Here is a 21,195-nt window from a genome sequence, read left to right as displayed (position 1 = left end):
AAGTGCTATGAAAAAGAAATGTAACAAACACACGCACACGGGGGCTTGTTCTCATGTCGGCTACCAGCAAACTCTGCAGAAGCTCAGGCCAGGCTTCTAAGTGCTCAGAGAGGGGAGGGGAGGGATTGATGCTGAAGGGAGAGGGGCAATTAACTAAGGTTCCAGCTGAATGCAGCCACAGGGTTTTAAATGTGCCAGGGGAAGGACTACCCAGGAGAGCTGTGTCAGCTCAGACCTCTGAAGAAAAAAGGATCATTGGTATTAGCTACAAAGTTTGGGGTGATTGTTGTGCAGCGATATATATTTCTATACTCTTTAATCTCTTGATAGTATTCAATGTAGCTGATTATCCCTTATTAAAATATTTAGATATTTGGCTTTCATGACCACATATTCTCCATTATTCTCTCATCCCACTGGCTTCTCTTCAGACTCTTCTTCCACGAAAGGGGCAGCTTCTTGGAATCCTTTTCTTCTCAATTTATTCTCTTCTGGGATGACCTCATCCAGCCCTGTGGTTTCAAATGCTGTTGCACAAATTCAAAATAGTCTTAATAAAAACCCGGAGCCAGATATTGGGGTAAATGCTGAAAGGTCAGAGAGACAAAGGAACAAGCCACTAGAGAAACTTCACCACTACCAAATCCTCGGGTGGAATAGAAGGCAAGATCCTGTCTCCACGAATCCTCAGCCGAAAAGCTTAGTTTGTCTCCTCATGCCTTACATGCCTTTCTCCACCCAGCCATTTCACTTCCTTCTTAGTGCTGGGATTAATGGCGTGTGTGCTTCCCAAATACTGGTAGCAAAGGCATGAGATCTCAAGTGCTGGGATTAAAGGCATGTGACTCCCAAGTACTTGGATTAAAGGTGTGTGCCACCTCTGCCTGGCTGTTTCTCTCCTAGGCTGAATCAATCTCATGTAGTCCAGGGTGGCTTTGAACTCACAGAGATCCAGATGGATTTCTGCCTTCCAAGTGCTAGGATTAAAGGTGGCCTCTATGTTTAATCTAGTGGCTGGCTCTGTCCTCTGATCCTCAGGCAAGCTTTATTTGATACACAATCTATCATCACAAAACGCAAGCTTTGATACACAATATATCACCACAAAATGCCATCTGTATTTTCAAAATTCTAGTACTGACCTCTTCTATAAGTGCTAGATTCACAGATCCAAATGTATGCTGGACATTTCCACTTGGATTTTTTATAGTATTCTTTTGTTCTTAAAACATTGAATAGTCATAGTCAACTAAGAAATGCTATGAGCAGGAAAAATGGCCTTCCCCGGGAAGAACACTCCCTTCCATTAGTTATCCAATGCAAGTGGTCAGCCTTGAAATCATAGACAGTATGTAGACTGAGCAAGTTGTATTTATATATTTAGGAATATATAAGTTTATATATTTATTTAGGAATATATGAATATATAAAAGCATATTATACCCCTGGCCCAGTTTTGATACTACTGCAAATACACACACATATATACAATAGAGTCCATGAATTTGAGAGAAAGTGGGGGGTGGGGATACATTAGAAGGGCTGTAGGGAGGAAAGGGATGGGGAAATGATATATTTAAAAATTATTAAAGAGCAACCCAAAACTATTTCATAAATTGTTAAATGACTACTCATGGATGACAAAGACAACTCACCTTGTAAGTGCTTGCTGCCAAGCCTCATGACCTGAGTTAATCCATGGGACCCACATGGTGAAAGGAGTGAACTTAGTGAGCTGTCCTCTGACCTCCAGGTGTGCCGTGATGTGTGCGCCCTTATACACTCACACTAAATAAATGTAACTAAAAATTTGAAAAGATTACTCAGGATTCATTTTGTTTAGTATGACAAGACAGGACTGTCATTGGTAAATACCAATGTAAGTCAGGAGGCAGAGAGCAGGGGAAAGAGCCTTCACTGTGAGAGATGTCCTTGAGAAAGAACAGGTGGTGAATTTGGGATAGGTTAATTTGAATAATTTCACCTGCCTGTGGTGGAATACAAGGACTGGCTCTCTCAATGTGTAAAACCTGGACCTGGGGCAATTAAAGAAGGGAAGTAACTGCCCAGGTAGTGGGAGCCCAAGGTGAGCTATAGCAAGCAAAGAGGTGGTTGTAGAAGCAGGCTCAGATTAGTGCTTTGCAAGTGAAAGGCAACCCACTACAGTGAGCTGTCTGTCCAGAGTCAGAGCTCAAAGCATCCAATAAAACAATTAGAAATATAACTTATAAAATGTTATTTCTGTAAGTTCAGTAATAGTGACCCCCCCCCCCCCCCCCACACACACACAGGGTTTCTCTGTATAGTTTTGGTGCCTGTCCTGGATCTCGCTCTGTAGACTAGGCTGGCCTCGAACTCACAGAGATCTGCCTGGCTCTGCCTCCCAAGTGCTGGGATTAAAGGTGTGCGCCACCGCTGCCCAGCTAATAGTGACCCCTTTTATCCTTGGTTACTAATAATTTTAGTCTTTTTTTTCATTCTAGGTAAAGATATGGTAATTTTTTTTAAATGTCAAAGAACTAAGTTTTAGTTTTAATGATTCATTGTATTCTTTTTCTGGTCTCTACTGTATTTCTACTCTAATCTGTATTATTTCCTATTTTGGATATTTTCTAGTTTCTAAGGTAGGATTTTAGGTTATTGACTTGAGATCTTTTTAGTGTAGGCATTGACAGCTAGCTATTCATTTCCCCTAAACATTGTTTTCATTACACCCCAAGTTTTTTTATTCTTTTTGAAGTATTTATATTTATTTTGTATGTATGGGTGTTTTGCTTGCATGTATGTCTGTGGTGCATGCAGTGTCCTCAGAGGCCAGAAGGCATTGGATCCCTTGGAACTGGAGTTATTGACAGCTGTGAGCCACTATGTGGGTACTAAGAACTGAATCTGGATCCTCTAGGAGAGCAGCAAGTACTCAATGTCTGAGCTGTCTCTGTAACGCTGGTTTTTGTATTTGTCTTATTCTCTAACTTCCTCTGTGAGTTCTCCTTTAACTTATTATTTAAGAGTACTCTAGCATGCATGGATTCTGATGAGAAGTCAGCTATTGAGGCTTCCCCGCACACAATGAATTAGTTGCCTCTCCTTTACTATTCTGAGGTTTTACCTTTCAACAGTCTAATTACCCTGAGGTTATAGAATTTAGATACGTAATGATTTCCATCAAGTTTAGAGGGTTTTGGCCATCATTTCTTCCAAGAGCCTTCCTTCCCTTTTCTTCTACAGTGCCCATTATGCATATGGTGCTACAGCCGATGGTGTTTGTTCACTTTTTCACTCTTTAAAATTTTTGTCACCCAAACCAGATAACCTTAATTGACTTACTATCTTCAGGTGTTCTGATCCTTTCTTTGCTCTGTTCAATTCTGCTGCTAAATACCAATGAGCTTCTCCATTCAGTTATTGTACAAAATTGCTACTCCAGTTACTTTTTATAATTTCCTTACTGATATTCTCTGTCCCATGAGACACTATTCTCATGCTTTCCTATTTTACAGAGTTGGAGCTCTTTGAACATTTCTCTGACAGCTTAAAGTCTGCTATCTGGCTTTGTCAGGAGCTGTTTCTCTTATGTGTGTTCTGCCTGCATGCCTGGTGCCCAAGGAGGCTAGATTGGGCATTTGATTCCCTGGTACTGGAGTTATAGCTGGTTATGAGTTGCCATGTGGGTGCTGGGAACCGAACCTGAGTCTTCTGGAACAGTAGCCAGTGCTTTTAACTGCTGAGCCATCTCTCTAGCCCTTAAGAGCTATTTGTATTACTAGCTTTTACTTCCTTTGTATGGGTCACACTTCATTTCTTTACACATCTCACTATTTACTTGAAGATGGACATTTCAATTAATGTGGCAGCTCCCAAAGTCGTATTTTCTTCCTTTCCTGGGGTTATTGTTTCTTGTTGAACTAGCTGCTGTGGGAGGATTCCTGTTGGGCTCCACCTGGTCTGGCTCCAGAGTGCTAGCACCTAGCCTTAATCTAGCTTTTGTTTCTCTTGTTGCCCTCTATGTGAATCTTGTCTGAGGGTTTCCCAAGGGTACAAACCATATGCAAAACTTGGGAAAAATCTGGCACACTGTGATATTCCTTAATCGAGAATTTTATTTGGTGTTGTCCCTTTGGAAGCTTCTTCAGGGTGTTTGGGGGATATGGAAATCAACTTGCTAAAAGTGTAAATTTGGAGAACAATGAAAATGCCCTTGGCTAAGGGAAGGTGTTTCAGTTCTGATTCTCCCTGCAGCTTGAAAGGCTAGAGACATCCTAAAAGTGCCTGTGTCTTCTTCCCACCGACCGACCGGTGTGAACCCACACCTGTTCAACAACAAATTGCTGTGTTTGTCTAGTGACTTTTCCGATCTAATTTTGTGAAGTGTGCATCTGCCCTGTGTGTGACTCAAGTCCCTACTTGGTTAGCTTACCTTTCAGCTAATGACTCGATGGAGATTCCCTTAAGCACCAGGAACCAGTATGTATTAGTCTTTGTCAAGGAACTCTATGACTATTTTTGGATATGCCTGCAACAGTCAGGCAGTTTACAAGTATGCATAGCTTTTGCTTCCTGCTTGCACTGTGCCTGAATGTCAGGTAGAACTTCCTAAGCATCTGAGTGGTCTTAGGCACGTGTATGCCTGTGTGGGTTCCTACAATACACTGGCACTTTTCAAAACCCTTAATTGTTCATTCAGTTCTTTGCTTAGTCTATTGTTTCCCCCACCTGTTATCCATTGCTTCAGCCATATTAAAATATTTGACACTTGTGTCCTCTTGGCAGGATGGGGACATTGTTATGACTTCAACAGTTCCAATGAGACCACATAAGGACATGCCTTTTTAGGAGGCCCTCCATAGTCGTCCTTGATAAGCCTTTGAAACAGCTCCAGCCCTGTCTGCTCCCTTGGTAGAGATACTAGGAATGTGATTGTCATTTCTCAAAGGTATCAAAGAGCTTCAGGGGGGCAAGATAGAACCGGAGTAAGAGAAAGTGCTACAAAAGTTGCCGAGATTTGGCTGCATTTACTCTGGAGGGGTTGTTGAAATAATTAACAGTGTTTTCCAGCTCCTTCACTGCTTCTGTGGAAGGACCCACTATTTTCACCGCCATCGCCTTTCAGCCAGTCATATTAAAATGGGGGACTTTTATGGAGGAGCACTTGTTTGACATGCAAGATTGAAAATAATAAGGCTTTACAACAATGTCAAAAGTACAAGTAAACTGTTAAATGTTTTAACCAAATAAAAATATTTAACAATCAAAATATCAAAACCGGGGGCTGGAGAGATGGCTCAGAGGTTAAGAGCACTGGCTGCTCTTCCAGAGGTCCTGAGTTCAATTCCCAGCAACCACATGGTGGCTCACAGCCATCTGTAATGTGATCTAGTGCTCTCTTCTGGCATGGAGGCATACATGCAGGAAGAACACTGTATATACAATAAATCTTAAAAAAAATAAAGATAAACTCAAATTAAAAAAAAAAATCAAAACCACCCAGTAGTCCAAGAAAAAAATTGCCCTTCACAACCCCTAATGCATTTTCATTTGTCCTTGTTACAATCTAGTCTTCTTTATACCTTTTTTTTTTTTTTGGTTTTTCCAGACAGGGTTTCTCCATGTAGTTTTGGTGCCTGTCCTGGATCTCACTCTGTAGACCAAGCTGGCCTTGAACTCACAGAGATCTGCCTGGCTCTGCCTCCTGACTGCTGGGATTAAAGGCGTGTGCCACCACCGCCCGGCTTAGTCTTCTTTATACTTTTTTTTTTACACCCTGTTTTGGGAGAGCATTGAGCACTGAGCAGTGGGTCTAGTGTTGCCTGCTTTATATAGCCTAGCACTGAGTTCCAGCTCCAGCATGCCCTTTTTATTATGGTGTGTGCATGTATGTGTAGGGGTGGAGGCCAGGGGTCAAGCCTAGGTATCATTTCTCAGGAGCTGTCCACCTTATTATTTTATTGTGTATATGTATATATGATGTATGTGTGTGTGTCACAGCACACATGTAGAGGCCAGAGGACAATTTTTGGGATGTGGTTCCTCTCCATCCACTTTTACCTGGGTTTAGGGGATCCACCTCAGGTTGGCAGGCTTGTGCAGCAAGCACTTTGCTCTGCTAAGCCATCTCTCCAGCTCCCACCTTGTTTTTTTGTTTTTTTTTTTTTTTTTGGAGACAGGATCTCTGGAACCCCGGGGCTTGCCAATTGGTCTTTTTTTCTTTTTCTTTTTTTTTTTTTTTTTGGTTCTTTGAGACAGGGTTTCTCTGTGTAGTTTTGGTGCCTGTCCTGGATCTCACTCTGTAGACCAGGCTGGCCTTGAACTCACAGAGACCTGCCTGGCTCTGCCTCTCAAGTGCTGGGATTAAAGGCGTGCCACAGCCAGCAGCCCACTTCCTTTTTTTCTTATATTTTTATAGTAATATTCCCTGCACCTTCCTGAGGATTGAACTCAGGGGCTATACCTTCAGTTCCCCGGGTTTTTTTTTTTTTGTAATATTTTATACTTATACTATATTCATTTTAAGTTTATAAGTACTCACCTCCCAATTTTCTGCCTTCAACTCTTCTCCTTTTTCCACTTTCCTCATACCTCCTACACTCTCCCCTAACCAAAGTGTCGAGCTTCCTCCATGTTCATTCAAAAACATCCTACTGGTACACTCTCAAATATGGGCTGGCCTTGAACTCAAGAGATCACTGCCACTGCCTTCCAAGTGCTGGGATTAAAGGTGTGCCTCTCCACACCTGGGTTAAAAAAGAGGTTTTGTTTTTTTTTTTTTTTCAAGTGTATGAGTGTTTTGCCTCTATGTATATTGTGTGTGCCTAATGTCCGAAGTCCAGAAGAGGGTGTTAGATTCCCTCCTGCAACCCGAGTTTCAGGCAGTTGTGAGCCGCCATGTGGGTGCTGGGAACTGAGCCAGGCTCCTCTACAGGAGCATTAACTCCGGAGCCGTCTCTCCAGGCCCATGGACTATTTCTATATAACGATCTTCTCTCACAACATAGGGACGTCCTCCTAGGTCAAAGACAGAGATTTAACATACGCTTGTTAAAGCCGTGTCGTCTGAATAACAGTTACATTGTTCTCAGCACTCTGTCCCCTCTCGTGAACACGATTTACTAATGCTTTTCTTTCTGGGAAAGACTCCCGGGGGGAAGGAACGGGAGATGCCCAAGGTCACCCTTACTTTAACAGGTATTTCCCATGTACTTACTCCAAGAACGTCTGACTCGCTGGGTAACCTAGAGGAGAGTCCTTGCCGGTGAAGAATCTCCAAGTCTTTGAACAATCTTTATTCAGATGGGGCGAGGGGAGAGGGATCTGCCCGGTTAAAGGACGTACCTACCCTTTCCGTGCGGGCAAGACGGAATCCGTTACGGAGCGCTGACGCTCAAGTACCCTTTGGGCCGGCCTCTCGACTCCCAGCGACTGTGGGCATTTGTTCCGGGCTGGGGTGGGACCGGGGCGGCCACCCCGCTTCCGTGGTCCGCCCGCGGAGCCCGCGTTTGCTTGGGCGACTCCTGAGCCCCCTGAACGCGCCGCGGCGGCGGCGGCGGCGGCGGCGGCGGCAGACGCGCCCCCCACCCCAGCCCCGGCCAACCGGCCGCAACGGGCCGGAGCCGTCTGGAAACTTCGCTCAGCCTCTCGAGACCGAGCGAGGTCGCTGACGGACGCCCGGCCTTCGCGGAAGGCGCGTCTCGCCTCACCCGGCGCTGCCCCGAAGGACGCCGCCGCCGCCGCCGCCGCCGCCGCTTCGCCCTCAGACGCGTCTCCGGCCGCGCGACGCCTCGAAGGCGCGCCGGGTGGCTCAGTGCGCGCGCGCGGGCGGGCGGCCGTCGAGGCGCGCGGTCCCCAGCTGCGGGCCCTCAGGCGAGGGCGCCGGCTCCTCAGCTGCGGCCCGGGGGGCGTGGCGAGGCCCCGCAGCTCCTGTTTTCCCCGCCGGGGCCCCGCTTTCGGTTTCGTTTCCTTCCAGCGTCTCCTCCATCCTGCGGGCGGAGGAGCAGTGGGGCCGGGCCCGTGACCGCCGCCGTCGTCCGCGCTGAGCTCGGTCCGCGACGGCCATGGCCCAGGCCGCGGTGGCGGTGGCAGAGATGACCCAGGTGCTGTGCGCGGCCGGGGGTGCCCTGGAGTTAGCGGAGCTGCGGCGCCGCTTGCGAGCGAGCCTCGGCGCCGACGCGCTGGAGCGGCTGCTGCGGGACCGCGGGCGCTTCGTGGTGGCCTCGCGGGCGGGCGCGGGCGCGGGCGCGGGCCGGGCGGCGGCCTCGGAGCGCGTGGTGCTGGCCGTGTCGTCGCTGCGTCTGTGCCGCGCGCACCAGGGCCCCAAGCCGAGCTGCACCGGGCTCTGCGCGCAGCTGCATCTCTGCAAGTTCCTCATCTACGGCGCCTGCAAGTTCCTGCGGACCGGGTAAGGACGCCGGCGAGGGGCGGAGGGCCCTGTTCCCGCCACTCCCGGGCCTCCACGGCCGCCCCCTCGAGTTTGGGGCAGACGACTGGGTGACCGTTCCACGGCCTCGCCTGTCCTTCACTCTCGGGAACGCTCATCGATCGCCTACTTAGTGGCTGGCACTGTGTGATGGAGTGGCTCAGATAGAGTGTGGTACCAGGAGGGACACCTGAGGATGGCTCCCCGGAGGGCAGTGGAGGCGGAGCCCAGCCAGGTAGCTTTGAGGGGCAGGCAGCAAGGCTTGCGAACCCTCAAAAGCTCCACTCAACTCCTGTTTGTCTGCTTAGAAGCAGGGACTCAGATTTTTCAAGGTCCTTAGGGACCTGGGTCCCGCAGTCTCCTAGTCCTCTTGGGTACCTTTCTACACACCCACCACTCCCAGCTTTGGTTTCTTTGGTGGCATTGCCCTGTCTGGAATACTCTTCCCGATTTGCTCTTGCAGTGTCTCGGGCAGCAGCCGGAAGAATATGTCGTTTGTGAGCGCTTCCTCGTCACCCTTCCACATCACACTGTTTACTCTCCTTATTAGTCTGGGCTGGCTCTCCACGTACACCTGCGTATAATCAATACGTGATTAGTGGAATTTGTGTACACTGAAGCGTTTGGGCCTCACCTTGAAGGTGGGAAGGCCTGTTGGATGGCAGTTACCAGGTTTGCGTTTTAGGAAGATGTTTGGGTAATGGCGTAGATGCTGAGTTGGCAGAGGAGGTTGAGACCGTCTGCTTCGAAGCTAGTCCAGTTATCCAGGAGAATTAGTTTCTTCCCTCTTCTGCCTCCTTTTGCTGTAACATAGTAGACATCATTTTTTCTGATGTCGGGCTAATAGTCACCTTGGGTTAGTGACCTTGACCCATGTAGTCATTCAGGGATCCAGGCTGACAAGTAGAGCTGCACCCTCAACACTTTGGAGGCGGTTCTAAGCATCAGGTTCTAGAGGTTGAAGGAAAATCTGGACGGTAGAGGGTCTGGTGGGAGGTTTGTGTGGGACAGGTCTAGAAGTGGTAAATATCCCACCTACCTGAAGCTAAGCCGTCTCCCGACCTACCTAAGGGGTGTGGCCTGGGTAACGTGGTCTCTAGGACTCAGCTATTCAGAAATAGTCTAGAACTTCACAAAGAATGTGTGTGAGAGATTTGGGAAGTTGAAGGAGACGTGACAGTGTGAAGAGAGGCTGTGGAGGAATGATGCCTCATGCTTCTGCTCCCACCGTGGACAGAAGGCAGGAGAGAGTTTGAGTTCTGTTATTTAAAGGGAAGACCGAATCCTTAGGTACTGATTTGGAAGCTGCTAGGCGGTAAATCCTGTGGCCCCCATCACAGGAGTAGACCAGATCTGAGGAGAAGGTGGTCTGCAGAGATGGTAGAACTCTAGGGAATCTGCCTAGCAAGGATGAGGCATCTCTGGGGTGAAGGAGGAGCAGCAAGCCCAGAGAAAGAGGGTCCGGAACAGGTGGTGGCTGGGGGCGTGCAATGACAGGGATGCTGAAGGGATTTGAGGCAGCCTCGCTGTGTTGGCCTAAAGCTTACTATGTAGCCCAGGCTGGCCTCCAGCTCACAAAGATCTGCCTGCTTCTGGGATGAAAGCCGTGCACCATTGCACCTGCCTGGTGAATCTTTATAATGTGCTAATTGGTAACATAATCATGGAAGGAAGATCTGTTCTCGTGCTAATTCCCAAAATTTGGGTTCAGATTTCGTACTGGAAATCTGAACGTTTTCTGTTTACTGGCCTACATGGCCGAGGTGGTTCTTCCTCATTTTTCACCTTTGTTTTAGCCTGTGATTTAGACTAGGTAGTTTCCTAAACTACCTGAAACCTTTTTTCGATGGCAAATGGAAAGTGAATGTGACTAACTGTACTTTCCTGTGACTGGTCTTCTTAATCACAGGATTAGCTCTGTGAGAAACAAGCCCAGGGAGTCTTCAGTTCTTGACTTGCAGACTTGTGCTCAGGAGGCAGTGTGCCTGGTCATCAGGAGCATGGTCCCATGAGCTCGTCATCTTGTTACACCCAGCTCTGCTCTTTGCTGGCTGGTAATCTTGGGCAAGTGGCTTTAATGGCCAAGTCTCAGCTCCCTCAACGCTGATAAGATGATTACCTCACAGGTTCATTGAGGACTGAGTTAACTCATGAGACGGTTAGGCAGCGCCTGTGCATAGAAAATGCTCAATAGGTTGTAACCGTCATTATTGCAGTTAGTTGGTGTGGTTGGCACTGGCAGCACCAATTAATTTTCCCTTCTCGTCTCCCCTAGTCAGCTCTTCCCTAACCCTCTGAGTATTTTGCTGGTTTGTTGTATACTTTCTAATGGCCTCTCCTGGTTATTCCTCCTCATTTCTCTCTCCAATCCAGACTCTGCAGTGCCCTTTCTCTTTTGTGCTACTGGTTTCTTACCACAGCTGACCTCAAACTTTCCTCTCCATATTTGAGTTCTTTTCTGTTGCATTCACCAGGTGGGGGCAAGGAGTCAAGGATGACTTTTTGGGTTTTTGATCTGCAGGGGAGCTAGTAGGAGAAAAGGTTTTGGGAATGGATCAGGAGCTTGGCATTCTTTCGAGACCTTAAATGAGGTCTGGCAGACGCTGCTTGCCTGGCTTTCCAGGTGACTGCCACAGTCATTTAAAGATTTGTCCCTGAGTTCTTAGGGTGGAGTACTAGTGTCTGGTTGATAAGTGCTCACCAGATGCTTGTGGACTGAAAGCATGGAGGAGGGGAGCTGCAAAAGGGTTGGACCCAGGAGTGTGTGTGTCTACGTGTACAAATACCTGGAAGCATGAGTCACTCTGCTTAGCATTAAAAAAAAGATTGATTTTGATTATTTTTAATTATGTGTCTGTGTGGGGGTAGAGTGAAGGGGTTTGTGCACTTCAGTGTAGGTGCCTTCAGAGGTCAGAAGAGAGAGACACCCAGCATCATGGGTGCTGGGAATTGAATGCAGGACCTCGGGAAGAGCAGTATAATGCTCTTAACTGCTGAGCCATGCTCTACCCCCTACTCAGTTTCTTGGTTTTTTGCATGGTGTGTGTGTGTGTGTGTGTGTGTGTGTGTGTGTGTGTGTGAGAGAGAGAGAGAGAGAGAGAGAGAGAGAGAGAGAGAGAGAGAGAGAGAAAGAGAGAAAGAGAGAAAGAGAGAAAGACTCTCCATAGCCCTGGCTGTCCTGGAATTCACTATGAGGCCCAGGCTGGCCTTGACTCACAGAGATCCGCCTGCCTCTGCCTCCTGAGTATTGGGATTAAAGGTGTGTGCTATCATGCCTGCCCCAATCAGGGTTTGAATCCACGTTTAAGTGCTTGCTGAGTGGCCAGTGTGCTGAGACCTTTTTCACGATGGCCCTGCCGTTCTCGTTACGGGCCTGCTGAGAAGTGTCGTCTGGTCCTATACATTGCTCAGTCTCAGCTCTTCTGGTGAGTAATCACGTTTTCATGCATAGCTGTTTTTTCTCTGCTGCTTATAAGTAGGGTCAGGAAGTGTTTGTGAAAAATTGCTATGAAGAACAATTTCACCAGCTCTGTAAGTCAGCCATAAATACCATAGACTGGGTGGCCTGACCCTACTCCTTCCTTCTCTCTCTCTGTCCTCTCTCTTCTCCTATTCCTTCCCTTTCCTGCCTCCCTTCCTTCATAGAGGCTTGCTATGTTGTCCCACTAGCCTAGAATTTGTAATCCCACTGCCTCAGATTCTGAGTGTTGGGATTACAGGTGTATGTTATAAAACCTGATAGACAGACCAGGAGGCTTAAACAACAAAAATGTATTTCTCACAATTCTGGAGGATGGAATTCTGAGACGAGGTGTTGGGCAAGTTGGTTTCTTCTGAGGTTGCTTCCTGTGGCTTTCAGATGGCCACCTTCTTTCTGGGGTTCTCATAGGCCTTTTCTTTATATATGGATTTATGCCCTAGTCTCCTTTTATTAAAGTCATGTTGGATTGGGGCCACTCTTAATGACCTCATTTTAATGTAATTACCTCTCTCATGACTGTCTCCAAAAGCAGTTTTACACCCCAAGGATCTGGAAGTTGGGGCTCTAATCAGGGGGTTTGAGGAGATCAGATTTAGCCCCTAACACCGTCTCTGCTTCTTTGCAGGAAGAACTGTAGGAATGGTCACAACTTGAAGACTGATCATAACCTGAGTGTGCTGAGAACTCATGGTGTTGACCACCTCACCTATAGTGAGCTTTGCCAGCTCTTGATTCAGAATGACCCCTGGCTTTTACCGGAAGTGAGTGCCAGAGGGATGGTGGGGCTTGAGGGCTTTTTTGAAGTAATAGTGGAGAAGCCAGATGGTTGGCAGATAGATAACTCAGTGCTGAAGAGAACGGAGAACCTCATTTTGATCACGAACCATTGCATGGAGGAGACTTGGATTTAATATCCATCTCTGCTAATTAAATATGCTGGATTTAATAGCCAGCTCCTCTGGTCTTGGACCAGCCTTGGCACCTCTTGAAACTTTTCCTTCCCTGTCAGTTGGGCTGGCTCCTCAGTGAGGTTGGCCAGTGCCTGAAGCGAGTGTTATTTAGAACTGAGCAGAATGAGGGACCCCGTTGGCCTGTCCCTGAATAGCAGGAACTGGAAGCGTGTGTTTGGGTACTGCTTGACTCACTGGTTTATGGAGCCGCCTTCCAGAGTTTCTCGACAGGCACTCGGTACTCTCTTTACCCACTCCCTCATTCCCAGGAGAATGTGTACATTAGCTGACAAAGTCTCAGATTGTGTAAGCTTATTATGTTATCTCTGTATCATTTGGTGGCTGAAGACTCACAGCACAGAAGAGTTACTGGGTAAGGAGCAGGGGAAGGTATAGAGAACGTTTCGACAGCCCCGGGGTAGGAATGACATTCATGGCAGGAGAGAAGGAAGGAAGGAGCTGAGGAGGAGACTGACTATAGCATGCTTCCGAGAACAGTTCTACCAGGCTCACAGGTGCTGCTGGAGGGATACTGTGACTCACCAGATTAGACCTGCTTTAGGATCAGTGCTGTGTTCCATTGTGCTGGGAGAGACAGTGTGAACAGGACCCTGGCTCTATAGGGCTCCGCTGGGCCTCCAGTTTCCCCAGCGGATCCTAGTAGAGTATTTTCCATGGATGGGACAAGTTACATGGGATGCTTTGGCACTGCTACTGGTTGAGCCTACAAACTAGATTGGCATATTTTAATGCAGATATTTCCATATTAGACAATTAATGTCACCCATTTGAGAAATGGTAGCATAGCATCATGAGTGGCACATAATAAATGTTAACTTTTTATATCTGCCTTTTGAAAATTCATATTGATTTAATTAAGCTAAGCTTTCTGGAATATCTATTTTGGTTAGGTACTGTGATTGGGAGATAAAAGACCCTGCTTTGCCCTTAAAGGAGTCAAATCAAATGGTGGGATGAGAAGTCACAGGATGATTTCAGGGTGATGTTTGAGGTATTGTGGGAGCCCACACTCTGGGCTGTGGGGAAAGGTGTTTTGGGATAGATGAGGCCTGTCCTGGGTGCTGGAAGGTAAGTGAGGACGAGGGCAGTCTGGCACCCCTTATATGCTGGCACTGTTTGACACTTTCATGTTTCCTGTCTAGTAACCACAACAAGTCTGTGACATTGGTGGAGTTTTACCCATTTCAGAGATTGAAAAAAATGGAATCTCAAAGCTGGTGAGCAGCTTGTACAAGGCAGTTGTTGGAATTGATATCTGGCTTTTCTCTTGGGTAGACCATCTGTAGAGTAGAATCTTTGAAAGAAAACGGCCCTGGAGGGATTTCTTGCAGCTTGTGAAATGCAATGCCTAGGAGTTGTAGGTGGGCCAGCTTCCATGGTGAAGTATTTGAAGTGTAGCGAAGGGGCAGTTGATTGAGGTTCAAGTTGCAGGTCTGTAGTTGTGCATTGTCGTGCCTGTTTGTGACTCAACAGTTGGATGGTGGAGGCAGAGGACTAGGACTCATCTTTCCTTTAGTTTTGTAGGTTGAGGCCAGCTTGGGCTGTGGGAGACCTTGTATCAATAAACCAGAAAAAAAAGTTTCAGTTTGCCAACAACCCAGTTGAACAAACAACAAATACAATGACTAGCTGTATGACTGGGGCTAGCTGATGAAATCTTAATAAAATGTGTTAGCTTTGTTAGGAGTACATGTGTACAAGGGTGAGGGTGAGTGTGCCCCAGTGTGGAGGTCCGAGGACACCTCCAGGAGCTGTTCTTCTCTCCTACGTTAGATGGACTCTGGTATTGGAGTCAGGTCCTCAGGCCTGAGCAGCAGGTGTCTTTTTGCCTCTGGCTTTTGAGCTTCGGAGTCTTCCACTTCCACTGAGAAGTGAAGGGTGGTATTTGCCCTTCTCTGAGATGCCTTAGCCCTCAGAACCTCTCTGACTTTGAATTTAGAAAGGAAAATTGGGAGAAATTATCTAGAAAGGGATGCTAGGTTTGGTGAGGCTATGTGTGGGGGGAAGGATAGGTAGATGGGGTAGATAGAGGCTGCTACTGTTCTGGATCCTTTGAAGGTCTGTGGCTCTTCCCCGGGAGAGGCATGTTCGGAGTAATTTTATCTTAGGGAACATTTTGGTATCCATGTCTTAAGTGAGAGATGAGCTCTCTATGGCCCATGTGAATGGTGAACTCATACATTGACCCTGAGGCCCCTTCTCCCCCATGGCATGGCCACTGAGGAGGTGCGCTGTGTACGGTGTTCATGGGTTGACATCTTTCCCTCTTTGTCACAGATCTGCCTACATTACAACAAAGGCGATGGACCCTTCGGCTCTTGCTCATTTCAAAAGCAATGCATTAAACTCCACATCTGCCAGTACTACTTACAGGGAGAGTGCAAATTCGGCACTAGCTGTAAGAGGTCCCACGAGGTCACTAACTCGGAGAATCTGGAGAAATTGGAAAGGTTGGGTGTAAGTTCTGACCTGGTGAGCAGGCTGCTCTCTACTTACCGGAATGCGTATGACATCAAGAATCAGGGCTCAGCCCTCAGCAAAGTGTCCCTTTATCCTGCGGGTCCACAGGGGACTTCCGGTAAGGCTGGTGGAAAGTGCTGTAGGCCCTGGGCTTGGGGCCTGCATTTTGTTGGCTAGTAAATAGAATATGACTTTGTGCAATTGTGGCCTTCTTTAATAACGGTCATTGATCCTTCCCTAGCTAGGAGGTTCCTAAGATGAGTTGAAATCCAGACGTAGTCAAACAAAGCATTCTAGATGATGTGAGTTGGGGTTGGTGCATTTTCAATTCAGGAGGATCTGGGTCTGCACTGAAGTGAGGTCAGCTCCTCCCTGTGCAGTTGCCTTCTATCTCTGGAGAAGTTTTTTCCTTTCAGTGAGGGACCTAGAGTTGAGATGCTGATTATGCAGCTCTAGGGGCAGCCATTAGGTGGCATTCTTTATAATATTACAAATGAATGCAAGAAGACATTTGTAAAGCTGTGGCCTTGGCCATTTTCCTGCCATGAGTAAGCAGATGTTTCCCCCCTTGTAAAAAAAAAAAAAAAATTTTTTTTTTGGCCTCATTCTCTGCCTCTTTTTGGCACCTAGACAGTGCCTGGCCCATAGTAGCCTCTCAACATGAGTGAGTGTGGGGGGATTTATTTTTTAAGAGTCTGTCAGGCTTAGTGACAGATAGACGGAGGACTTTTCAGTTTAAATTTTAAAATATTTTACATTCATAGGTGTTTTCTTCTAGGTATGTCTGTGCTCCATGCACTTCTGGTGCCTGCAGGGGCCACAGGCTAGGAGAGGCGTTGGAGGCCTTGGAGCTGGAATTACAGATGGCTGTGTAGATGCTGGGGATTGTACCCAGGTCCTCAGGAAGAGGAGCCAATTAGCCTCTAGTAGAGATTTTTTTTAAAGTATAATTTTTAGTTATTTTTTGATAATTTCATACATGTATACAATTTTCTTAATCATATCCAACCCAAATCCCCTTCCTTACTCTTTCCAGTTCTTTCCAGTACTTTCTTCTCCAACTTCTCTGTGGTTTTTAAAAAGGATTTTATTTCACTTTTATTTGTGTGTGTGTGTGTGTGTGTGTGTGTGTGTGTGTGTGCGCATTTGTATGTATGCCACATGTGTGCAGGTGCCCATAAGAGTCAGAAGAGAGCATCAGATCCTCTGAAACTGAAATGATAGATGGTTTTGAGCCTCCATGTGGGTGCTGGGAACTGAATTAGGTTCCTCTGGAAGAGCAGCAAATATTCTTAAACACTGACTCATTTTTTTTTTTAGATCCCTTACACTATCATTTTAAAAATTACTTATTAACATCTATTTGTGTGTGTAGATCAGAGGACAGTTTCACAATGTGGGTCCAGGGATCAAACTCAGGTTGTTAGTTAGGCTTGGCAACAAGTGTCCTTACCACTGAACCCCATTAGTGCTGACTACATGCTTACTGGTATGGGGCCATCCACCTGGGATTAAACAACCTACCATTGGCTGTACCACCAAAGAAAGATGAGTCTCCCTCTCCAAAGCAGCAATCAGTTGCCAATAGCTCCTCAGCTAGGAGTGGAGCATCATGAACCCTTCTCCCATTCCTAATGGAATGTTGACTGGCTTAATCTTGTGTAGGTAAACCATAGCTGTTATAAATGCATGAGTGCAATGGCCATCTTTTGTCTAGAATGCAGCATTTCATCGCACTCTCCTCATCCTCCAGCTCTTACGTTCTTTCTGTCCCCCTTCTGATGAGTTCCTGGTCCTTGAGGGGGGCTAATACAAATGTCTTACTTAGGGCTAAGCACTTAACCATCACTTATTTTTGGCACTTTGACCAGTTACAATTCTGCATTTGTTGCTACTCACTGCAAAAAACATTTTCTCTAACCAAGGTTGAGAGCAGCACTACTAGATGGGTATAAAATACATATTTAAAAGGTGGTTTGACAACATGTACATTTAGCAAAACAGCAGTAGTAGGTTACCCTCTAATGCCTTATGACCTCCCCAGCCATGGACTTTGGGTTAGGTTTACAGTACCAAGTGTGAATTCTCTCCTATAGAGCAAGCCAAAATCCAATCAGAAAGCAATTGGTTACCCCCCCACACACACACCCACACCCACACACCACACTAGTTGTGCTATTATTGTACCAGTAGGCATATCTTGCCTGGCAGGATGTAGCTTGCAGAATCCACTGCTGGGTATTCCATTGATGACTTTTCTCCTCCAGTGGCCTGCCTTGTGCCTTTTACCACTGTGAAAATTAGCCAACAGGGAGGATGTTTTCAGGTCAGTTCCAGTTTGACTTCTCTGTTTTCCAATCAAAGTATGTTGTGTCTTCAGAAATCTTCTACTTATGCTGAGCAACCAAGAGCAATAGCCTCTGTTGTTTTGGTGGGTGTGCCTCTGGGACCTCCCTGACCAATGACTCATAGACAGGTAGCCCATGACTGGGACTGAGATTTTATTTAGTAACCCAGGTGTTCTGGAGGAAAGAATTGTCCATCCATGCAATGTACTTCCTACTCAAATTCCTTTTTTAAAATGACATATTTAATTTAAATTAGCTTATAAAGCAGTGTGTTTCCATAAGCCCTTTTCATAGAGCCTTAGTTTCCGTTAATGCACCCCAACCCTTTACTCCCCACCGTTTCCAGCCCCTATCCCTGCTTAAATCTTTAGTCCCGGGGGCTGGAGAGATGGCTCAGAGGTTAAGAGCACTGACTGCACTTCCAGAGGTCCTGAGTTCAATTCCCAGCAACCACATGGTGGCTCACAGCCATCTGTAATGAGATCTGGCGCCTTCTTCTGTATACATAATGAATAAATAAATTAAAAAAAAAATCTTTAGTCCCCAGTGTCCCCCCATCTACTGGTGTTCCAACCCCTTGCCTGCCTTATGGCCTTTTCTCTTCCTCATGTGTCCCTTCTAGTTTCCTGATCTCTGTAGACACCCCAAATTAAATACACAAATCTAAAAATTTGAAGCTAGATTTTGCATAAGATTTTACTGTTTTTTGAAGTGACATCTTACTCTTTTCTCCACACTGGCCTCAAATTAGGCAAAATGGCCTTTTGCTTCAGTCTCCCTAGTAGCGGGGGCTGTAAGTGTATGCCTTTGTGCCTGGCTAAAGGTTTTTATTTAATAAGCATTTTTTCCCCCTTGGTTTTTTGAGACAGGGTTTCTCTGTGTAGCTTTGCGCCTTTCCTGGAACTTGCTCGGTAGCCCAGGCTGGCCTCGAACTCACAGAGATCCACCTGCCTCTGCCTCCTGAGTGCTGGGATTAAAGGTGTGCACCACCACCGCCCAGCTTTAATAAGCATTTCTTTACTATGTATACAGTGTTCTGCCTGCATATATGGGTACTCTTAACCACTGAGCCATCTCTCCAGCTAATAAGCATTTCTTAACTGCCTTTTGTATGTGGATGAATAATGTGGCCCTTGAGGGAGCTTATGAGAATTTGGTTCATTTGGAACTCTGGTTCCAAACTCTGGTTCTCTGCTTTTTCATTTCAGCAACTTTGAGAATTTGCCATGTTCGGTCTCTGTCTTGGGCCTGAGTTAGCCTTTTGTAAACATGAGAACAGGCCTTCCCCACAAAGCACATCATTTTATCCGTCTACTCATTTAGATGTTGATATAGAAAACATTTTTAATAGAACTTTCCCTAAAATATCAGGTCAGTGCCAAGACAGCCAGCAAACGTATCGACTATTGCAGTCTTACCTGATTGTCGGAGTTAAAGATTATTCTTGCTGCCTCTAGTTTTTCTTTGTATTTTCTTCAGTTTGAGTGTGTGTGTGTGTGTGTGTGTGTGTGTGTGTGTGTGTGTGTGTGTATGTGTATGTGTATGTATATGTATATGTATATGTACACGTGTGTCTTGCTTGTCTGTGCACCACTTGAGTCCTTGGTGGCCACAGTCCAGAAGATGGTGTTGGATCCCTTGAATTGGAGTTACAGACAGTTGGAGACCATGCAAATGCTGGAAAATGAATATGGGTCCTCTGGAAGAACAGCCAGTGCTCTTAACTGTGGAGCCATCTCTTCAGCCCCACTCAGACTTTTAAAAATGTGGGTTCTGGGGGATTGACCTGTGGCCCTCAAGCCTGCAGGGCAAGCACTGACTGAGCTGCCCTCCCTGTCTCTTCAGATGCTTTTTTAATCCCCAGCTCCACAAAGGTTTTGCTTTAGATAATGGTTAGAGCATTATCTGGATTATGACTTTATAAAAAATGAGGGGAGGATCTGCTTCTGAGTGGCTCAAGTCTTACAAAGAGGGTCTCCCAGGTGTGGATTTGGAGGCCCAGCCTGCAGAACATCTGGGAGTTTACAGAATGAAAAGGAAAGATGCGGATAGCAGAAATACAGGGGATAGGATGGCAAAGGAGGAAAGGTTGTAAAGGTTTTTCTTATTTGGGTTAAGTGGATGGGATAAATGTAATAGGAGTGGTAATGAGAAAGGTACACTTTGAAAGAACTTAAGAGCTTATAAGCAAACTAAAATGAAGAATATTTTATTTGGAGATGAAAACTTCCCATATATTAATTACCTTTTTCTTATTAGTACCCAGTTCTAAAGACTTCATTGACAAATATTTGCCATAGAAACTAAATATGATTTTTTTAAATGCCCTTCAATTTTTTCTTTTCTAGTAACTTGGATGGATATAGTAAGAGTTGAAAAAAAAAAAAAAAAACCTCTCTGTGGTGTCCTGGGTTTAGTAAAAAACTGTATGGCTGAGTGTTGTAGGATTCACCCTAAAAGTCAGGTGCCTACCTGTGTGGTTGGGGCACTCTTATCCTTGAAGGATAGGTTCTCCAGTTTGCCTAGGTCACTTTTGTCTGTGCAGGAGATGAATTTTGTCTTCTTTTTTGCCGTCAAGTGCTGTAATCCTACATGAAAAGCATCAATGGACACTGACGTATTGTGTGGTGTTTTTTGTAGAAAGAAAAGACAGTTCAGGTTCTGCATCACCAGGTGCTCCGACCCAGGAGGAGAGTGATCAGATTTGCTTGTACCACATTCGGAAAAGTTGTAGCTTTCAAGGTAAGTTAGAAGCTCTTTCCTCTCATGGGAGGGGAGACTGCTTCTCATTCCTGGAACTGCTTTGAGGCACCCCTATAGAGAGGCGAGGTCTTGCCAAACTAGTTCTGAATCTGCTTTGTTGAGAATGGAAGGGATTATTTGAATTTTTGAAAATGAAACTGTAAATGAGTTTTTGGGAATATAGCAATCTGGATCTCTACCAGGGAGTGTCAAGTGACCACAGAACTTTATGAAATGAGGCTGCTTAATCTAGTGGAAGCTGAAAGAATTGCCACTTCTGAAGGGTGACAGTAGGCCTAGGGGAGTCTCAGAAACTAGGAAGACCTCAGTGAAGAGGAGAAAACACTTGTATTCACACTTGGAGGATTGCTCAGGGTTTCTCCGTTATTAGGCCAGTGGTCCCTGCTTGGGACCTTTACCTGTCCTTTTCTACAAACAGTAATTCCTGTGTGGGTCAGTGTTTTCACAAAAGCGTTGTGTTCTTCACTGACAACTTAGCCTTTCACTGAAGATTCTTTCTCAGCTTCTGTGACTGCAGCCACCAAAACACTGTGTTCATTTCAGTCTTTAGAGGTCACTCAAGCAGTTCATGACTGTTTTCACTTTGTGAAGGAGTTAGATAATTACAGAGCAGAGCAGAAAGTCCTCCTTCATCCTTCCTCCTGGTAAACACTTGCTGTATGTTGTGCCGCTTTGTCTTACATTTTATTCATTCCAGATTACATTTTATTTTGTGTATGGGTGGTTTGCTTTCATGTATGTCTATGCACCTTGTTTGTGTCT

General features: G+C 46.0%; 1 protein-coding gene and 1 long non-coding RNA gene across 2 annotated transcripts in view; one reads left to right on the top strand and one right to left on the bottom strand.

Moving 5' to 3' along the window:
* Nucleotides 1–299: 299 nt before the first annotated feature.
* Nucleotides 300–7,540, bottom strand: LOC131906817 (uncharacterized). Its single transcript, XR_009378206.1, has 2 exons — nt 7,334–7,540; nt 300–527 (listed from the first exon to the last, which is right to left on the bottom strand). It is a non-coding gene; the product is annotated as an uncharacterized LOC131906817 (long non-coding RNA).
* A 351-nt stretch (nt 7,541–7,891) lies between these two features.
* Nucleotides 7,892–21,195, top strand: part of Parp12 (poly(ADP-ribose) polymerase family member 12) — a 35,345-nt gene continuing 22,041 nt past the window's right edge. The window contains exons 1-4 of the mRNA XM_059257612.1: nt 7,892–8,392; nt 12,517–12,652; nt 15,140–15,440; nt 20,311–20,412. Coding sequence (XP_059113595.1) covers nt 8,049–8,392; nt 12,517–12,652; nt 15,140–15,440; nt 20,311–20,412 — 883 coding nt within the window. The 5' untranslated portion in view covers nt 7,892–8,048. The remainder of the gene's footprint in view (nt 8,393–12,516; nt 12,653–15,139; nt 15,441–20,310; nt 20,413–21,195) is intronic.

Source organism: Peromyscus eremicus, chromosome 3 (genome assembly GCF_949786415.1).
Source record: "Peromyscus eremicus chromosome 3, PerEre_H2_v1, whole genome shotgun sequence".
In the NCBI taxonomy this organism is placed as follows: Eukaryota; Metazoa; Chordata; class Mammalia; order Rodentia; family Cricetidae; genus Peromyscus; species Peromyscus eremicus.
The sequence above is the reverse complement of the archived record's forward strand: the minus strand, read 5'-3'. Positions and strand labels throughout refer to the sequence as shown.